The sequence below is a fragment of the Hyperoodon ampullatus genome, assembly GCF_949752795.1.
Source record: "Hyperoodon ampullatus genome assembly, chromosome: 11".
In the NCBI taxonomy this organism is placed as follows: Eukaryota; Metazoa; Chordata; class Mammalia; order Artiodactyla; family Ziphiidae; genus Hyperoodon; species Hyperoodon ampullatus.
Window position 1 is genome coordinate 37194317 of NC_136924.1, and position 7251 is coordinate 37201567.

Here is a 7251-nt window from a genome sequence, read left to right on the forward strand (position 1 = left end):
GAGGTGGGAAGACTATGGCAGGTGGAAGAGGAGGAAATAGTGGGCAGTAAGGCTCATTTTCCCAACCTGTAAACTCTGAAATGCCCCAGGCCCTCACAACTCTTTTCCAGTCACCCTCACCCTCTAGGTGAGCTCATCCAGTGTAATCAATTTAACTTCATAGCTCCAGGCATGACCTCTCCTCAGAATTTCTGGCTCACATCCAACACTACCCAGCATTTTCGCTCAGATGTTATCAGACATCTCAAATGTAACGTATCCAAACAGAACTGTTCATTTCTCTTCCAAATCTTCTCCTCCCACAGACTTCCCTATCTCTATCCTGCCAGTTGTTTGGGCCAAAAACCTAGGAGTCATCCCTGATGCCTCTTTCTCTCGTACATTTCTGGTCTAATCTGCAGCAAATCCTCTGGGCTCTACATAATGTACAGAAACCCACCATTTCTCCCCACCCCACCTCCCCGGTCTAAGATACCATCCTGTTTCACTTGGATTATTGCAATAGTCTTCTATATTGGATGCTTCTGGTCACCCTTGTCACATCTCCCTCGGCTACCTCTGACTTCGACTCCAGCTGCAGCAGACAGGTGTGTGTGAGCTCAGCTGATCTTGTGCTGATGTGTCTTGCCTCCGGCATGCACCTTGGGTCTGTTCACTTTTCACCCAAGATGTCAGCGCTCTCAGAGCCCTCTTGGCTCGAGCACAAGATTCACCTTGTGCAGACAGCCTCTCGCCTCAAGCGTGAGCCGCACATCAAAAGTCGTTCTATGGGCTTCCCTGGTGGCGCAGTGGTTGAGAGTCCGCCTGCCGATGCAGGGGACACAGGTTCGTGCCCTGGTCTGGGAAGATCCCACATGCCGCGGAGCGGCAAGGCCCGTGAGCCATGGCCGCTGAACCTGCGCGTCCGGAGCCTGTGCTCCGCAACGGGAGAGGCCACAACGGTGAGAGGCCCGCGTACAGCAAAAAAAAAAAAAAAAAAAAAAAAAAGTCGTTCTGTGCCACATCTGATGCCGTAGGAGCCTGCTCCTCCCATGCACCCAGGAGCGCAGAGTTATCTCCCCAGTGGTAACACTGAACGAGTGGGGGTCGAGGCAACTGAGAAAATGTTCCTGCCCCCCATCCTTCGGGTAGACGATTCTGGGAAACAGTCTGTGCACTTTTCAAGGACCCTGGTAAACGCCAAGCTCCCATTGCCCACCGCAGCGAAGTTGATAATGCACCTTCTGTTGGCTTTGTCTTATTTCCTGTCTTGTTGTCCCCACTCCCTCATGGCTGCTCCTTGGTTCGTCTCTCAGAAGAGCCTCGTGCACATAAGTCCTTTTCTCAGGACGAGGGCTAAGGCCTGACAGAATCTGCCATTCCGCTAGTTCCTCCTGCTACTCTCCCCTCTGCTCTACTAGAGCCACAGTTCTCCAAAGACACCCAGCACACTCCTGCCTCAGGGCCTTTGCACTGGCTATTTCTGCTGCCTGGAATGCTCTTCCTCCAGATATTTCCAAGCACGCTTCTTCACTTCCCTCAGGACTCCTCCCAAGAGACCTTCGTATGTAAAGTAGTAACCTCTCCCCCTCCCCCAGTATTCCCTGGCCCCCTCACCCTGCTTTAAGTTTTTTATAGCACTGATCACCAGTATCATAAATTGCCTTTTTTGGGGGGGTATATTTTCTGCCTGCTCCCCCACCCCCAACTTAAAAGTAATCATCATGAGGACAGGGACTCAAGGACTTTATTGTTTTTTTTCACTGCAGAACCTAGAACAGTGCTTGGCAAGTAGTAAGTGCTCAATAAATATTTGTTGGATGAAGCAAATAAATAAATAAGAATGAAGAAGTATGTATGGATCAGACTGTGGTTACCTTGAACCCCCGGCTCCTGAGTCCGGCAGCGGGTCTGGTGGTGGCTCTGGGCTCTGAGGGTCACTAGAGGCTGGCAGCAGGATGCCTATGCCGAGAATTCACTCAATGCTTTGCCCTTTCAGGCTGTTCCTGATGATCTCTTTGGGGGTCTTTGTTCTGAAATTTGTCTCAAGGAGTTCCAGGTAAAACCTCAAGGACCTAAGAGCATCTCTCTAAGCCTGGTCCATGCTGATCCTGGGCAGAAGGGAGTTTGTCCCCTTCTGGTCCCCGAGACCCTGGTCATCACCAACATGGGGTGACCGGAACCACCTCTGAGTGCCTGCAAGGGCTCAGCAGTCAACAACTCCTCAGCTTCTGAAGGCTGGAACCCATCGGGGTGCTGGGAAGGGGCCGAGGGTGGCCTGGGGGCAGGCGTGCTGTGGTCCAAGCCTTCCCTTTCTAAGCCCTGTGCCCAGCCACCCCCGGCCCACGGCCCGGTGGCCCAGGCACCGGTACCTGGGGGGTGAGGGGCTGGCCGGGCTCCTTGCATTTGCATAGTCTTGTAGCCTCACGTGAGGGAAGCAGCATCACCTGTGTGGCACAGGAGACACAGCCCAAGTGCCAGAGGGAAGGAAGCCCAGTCTCTGATGGGGATGCCTGAGCCCGGCTCCGGCCGCTGGGCTCTGCAGGCAGTCGGAAGCTGGAGCTGCTGCGGCGCAGGACCGAAGAGGTTAACGCGCATCTGCCTCCGAATGTTAATGTGTCTAGGTGATGTCAGTGGGAGCCGGGGAAGGAGTGAGGGGAGAGCGGTGGGCAGAGGAGGCAGCGGAGGCTGCCGGGCTGCCTAGGAAGACCCCCCTCCAGACGGCGGTGCTCCGGGGGGCCGGGGCCCGGGACGCAGCGGTCGGCGCGGGAGGCTGCCGCAGCCTGCGTGGGCCGACGGGCGAGCGGTCGCCGGCGCCGGCGGGATGGACCTGGAAGTCTCGCTGCTGCCCACCGGCCCCAATGCCAGCAACACCTCGGATGGCCCGGATAACCTCACCACGGCCGGTGAGACGTGTTGGAGGGGAGTCCTCCCTCCTCTGCGCCGGGGGTGGGAAATGGGAAGATTTCACCTCTGAGCCAAACTGCTGGCGAAACTTTATTACAGTTCTTGGGGATAAATATGCTTTGCCCGGAGGGGCAGGGGAAAAGGGGACGAGAATGAAATGGCAGGGGCAGAGAAGAGGGCAAAGGCACACTCGGAAGTGGCCGGGGATGGGGGCCAGCCGCGAGGGAGGCAGGGGAGAGAGCTGCCAAGGAGTTCCGAAGATGCTTTGCAGAAAATATTCCAGGCTAGAAAAGCAAGCAAGAGAAGCTGGAGGGTGGTATGTAGGAAGATAGCTGGAGGCTCACTCATTCACTGATCCCGTTGGCTTTTCGCTCGAACTACGTGTTATGGGTTCTGAAACATCCTTACTGCCTCCTTGGAGAGGCGTGGGAAGGGATAACTCACAGAGATGCAAGGACATTTCCAGCTCTAAGATGCCCTGGAATTCTAGCTTTGAAGGATAAGAGGAGGAAGAAAAAAAGAGGAAAGGTTTGCATAGAGAAAATTCTCAGGTAGCTGGGCTGCAACACACAGCTTCAGTTTCTGGTCACTCAGGAAGACTGGGAAGCCCAGGCTCAGAAGATAGGGACCAAGGAAATCCCGGATAGGAACCCAGGAGAGGGGAGGGCTGTGGGCCTGATGGGCAAAAGCCTCCAGGAGACAGTCACCCACAGAGATGCCCAGGAATCAGTACACAGCTTTCAACCAGCGACTCCTGAAATGAAATGATCAGGGCTGCAAATAGGAAAAGAGAAAACACATGCACGCACCCACACATGCTCACACATGCACACAGTTTCATGTCCTGCTGGCTGTTTTGATGATGTTTCCTGGTGAAGCCCAGAGGCCCACAGAACAATTCTCTGCAGACTGCTGTGGTTCTTGACTCTGTGACTTCTGAGAAAATGCAGGAGGCAAAGGACCGGTCCTTCAACAAACAGGTGGTGTGGGAGACTCTGATGGGATTGACCAGGGAACCAGTACAGGAGGGCACGGGGGCAGGATTAACAGCAGTGTGGGCAGGGAGTATGGTAGGGAGGATTCCAGATGAATGATGGGCCCTGAGCTGAAATGGCAGGAGGATGAATGGGGGACAGGCTCATGGCTGGAGGCTGAGCACGCCAGTAGGAGGTCAGCCCTCAGAGAGCAGAGCCCATGTCAAATGGTCGACGCTCGCTCCTTCTGTCCCCAGGGCTGCCGCCTCGCACAGGGAGCGTCTCTTACATCAACATCATCATGCCTTCGGTGTTTGCTACCATCTGCCTCCTGGGCATCATTGGGAACTCCGTGGTCATCTTCGCGGTGGTGAAGAAATCCAAGCTGCACTGGTTCAGCAACGTCCCCGACATCTTCATCATCAACCTCTCGGTGGTGGACCTCCTCTTTCTCCTGGGCATGCCCTTCATGATCCACCAGCTCATGGGCAATGGTGTCTGGCACTTTGGAGAGACCATGTGCACCCTCATCACGGCCATGGACGCCAACAGTCAGTTCACCAGCACCTACATCCTGACCGCCATGGCCATTGACCGCTACCTGGCCACCGTCCACCCCATCTCCTCCACCAAGTTCCGGAAGCCCTCTGTGGCCACCCTGGTGATCTGCCTCCTGTGGGCCCTGTCCTTCATCAGCATCACCCCCGTGTGGCTCTACGCCAGGCTTATCCCCTTCCCAGGAGGCACCGTGGGCTGTGGCATCCGCCTGCCCAACCCAGAAACTGACCTCTACTGGTTCACCTTGTACCAGTTTTTCCTGGCCTTTGCCCTGCCCTTCGTGGTCATCACAGCTGCGTATGTGAGGATCCTGCAGCGCATGACATCCTCCGTGGCCCCTGCCTCTCAACGCAGCATCCGGCTGCGGACAAAGAGGGTGACCCGCACGGCCATCGCTATCTGCCTGGTTTTCTTTGTGTGCTGGGCACCCTACTACGTGCTTCAGCTAACCCAGCTGTCCATCAGCCGCCCGACGCTCACCTTTGTCTACCTGTACAACGCGGCCATCAGCTTGGGCTATGCCAACAGCTGCCTCAACCCCTTTGTGTACATCGTGCTCTGTGAGACGTTCCGAAAACGCTTGGTCCTATCGGTGAAGCCTGCGGCCCAGGGGCAGCTTCGAGCCATCAGCAATGCCCAGACGGCTGATGAAGAGAGGACAGAAAGCAAGGGCACCTGACCCTTCCCCTGCCACCCTGGGCACTTCCACGTCAGGGCACCACGGCAGACCATGGGGGAAGATGCTGAGAGAAACCGAAGACCGCTCTGGGAGGATGCAGGGAGGCTGGGTGGTTACAACTAAAAACATTCAACGGGGCCCACAGATTGCTCAACGGAGCCAGGTTTGGGGGCTTCAAGCATCAGAAATCTCCTTTGGAGAGCAAGATGGACCTTTGGGTTGAACAGAAACTGAGCAAGAAGATTGGTTTAAATGTTCAGTTGAGCGCTACATCTGCTAGCTCCCAAGTGTCTTTTTCCAGAGAGAAGAGGTAGAAGGCTTCTTGCCGGGTTTATTTAAAATGAGGCAAGGCCAGGGCGTGAGCAGCGGTACGGGCACAGGCCCCTGGGGAAATGGGAAAGGTGGTGCGGCCTCACTGCATTTTCCTGTCTCTCATTGGTATGATGGAGGGCAACCTTTCTCCCAAGCTGGAGGATGATGAAAAATAAAGCATGTGGTCTCTCCATGTTCCAGTATCCTGTGTCAATTTCCCTTTATCTCTAGGCGATGCATGTTTATTTGGGGGGTGGGGTCTGAGCCCGCAGAGGTAAAAGCCCAATTTGCTAGGAGATCCACTTATTGGGAATGACAAGGCTACCCGGGATGGGTGTGGGTGAGGGCCTTGAAATTAAGAAAAAGAGGGAGGGTCAAGGGGGGCACTTGTGGGGTCATTCTCTGTGGGGGGCACATTTGTCAGTCACCAGCTCCAGAGTGAGCACCCATCAGGGTCCTGCACATGCAGGGGTCATTCTGAGGCCTGGTGTGTTTGGCATCAGTTTTTTGCTCTAGCCCTTTCTCTCCAAAATAAAAACGAATAAAGGAAAATCTTCCCCCGTATCTCTCTGGACGCTCCGGTAAAATTGCTCCGGCTTGGGGGTGGGTGTAGCGGTGGAGGCAGGCGGCTGAAAAGGGAAAGAGGGGTCGTTTGGCCGTGGAATCTAGACCTTGGTTCAGGCTGCATTTTAGGAAGCAAGAAGCGGGGGATCTGCTTGTCTAAACCCATAGGGAGGATTACTGTGAATTCATTAGATTGAAATTCCGCTGCCAGTCTTGTTCTCAGGACTCAACTTCCTGTCTTCTGCTCAAAAGCACTTGGTTGTTAGCAGTGCTGGCCCCTCAGGCCAGAGTCCCACCCGCCACCTCCCCTGCTGAGTCACAAGTCGCAGGGCTGGCTTCTCAGGCAGCCTGAGCTTGAGCCTGCCTCTTGCGGCTGCTGCTAAGATCTGCTATGAGCCACGTTGAGCAGGAAGATTACAGACGGGGCCGCTGGGCGGCGGCCAAGGCTGCTGCTTCTCAGCTTCTTCACGAGCGGAGCCAGGAGCCAGGAGTCCTGCGCGAACCACTCCGCAGGCGTTGATGAGATAGTGAGAGCAAATGGTGAGCTCCTGACTTGTCCAGATGCATCCCTAAAGCAGGTGCATCAGCACAGCCTCCTCTCACCAGTTATTTTTCACCGCGGAGTTGCAGCAGGTAGCCTGATTAGCAAACTTCTGGACAGCTTCTTTAGGTCCTGGGGAACTCTTTGTAACCATCATCATTAGTATTTCTGCTTGCATTCCACTCCACCCAGTGCATGGGGAGTTGGGGTCTGGGGGTGGGGACAAAGCAGACAGTTAGTTTTCCTTACTCATTTACACTGGGGTCTCTAGCTGTCACAGGTAAGCTCCAAATCTGTTTTAGATGCACGTCCAACAACAACAAAAAAGATTCTTATGGGAGCTTTAAGTCAACTCCTACCCACTAGTTCCAGAAAAGGAGGTTTTCCTGTAACTGGTTTGCCTATGGAAGTCTTCCCCAGGGTCTATCTTCTTCACCCTCTCCCCCCTCCAAGGAGGACTCTGGGAGAGGAAATAGGTGAGATGGCCTCTCCCAGGAAATGCAAGTGACCAAGGCTACAGGCCAGTGAGTGGGCAGGCGAATGACCTGCTGATGGCCCCAGAGACTCTCAACCCCATATATATTTTTTTTTTTTAGAAGACGTTGGGGGTAGGAGTTTATTTATTTATTTATTTATTTTTGCTGTGTTGGGTCTTCGTTTCTGTGCGAGGGCTTTCTCTAGTTGTGGCAAGCGGGGGCCACTCTTCATCGCGGTGCGCGGGCCTCTCACTATCGCGG

The 7251-nt window shown here is 54.6% G+C and overlaps 1 protein-coding gene across 1 annotated transcript; it reads left to right on the forward strand.

Moving 5' to 3' along the window:
- Nucleotides 1–2606: 2606 nt before the first annotated feature.
- MCHR1 (melanin concentrating hormone receptor 1) lies at nt 2607–5097 on the forward strand (the record flags this gene model as incomplete). Its single annotated transcript, XM_079715332.1, has 2 exons — nt 2607–2885; nt 4118–5097. Exons 1-2 carry the CDS (start codon nt 2804–2806, stop codon nt 5095–5097), a joined length of 1062 nt encoding a protein of 353 aa, XP_079571458.1. The 5' UTR covers nt 2607–2803.
- Between the last annotated feature and the right edge of the window lie 2154 nt (nt 5098–7251).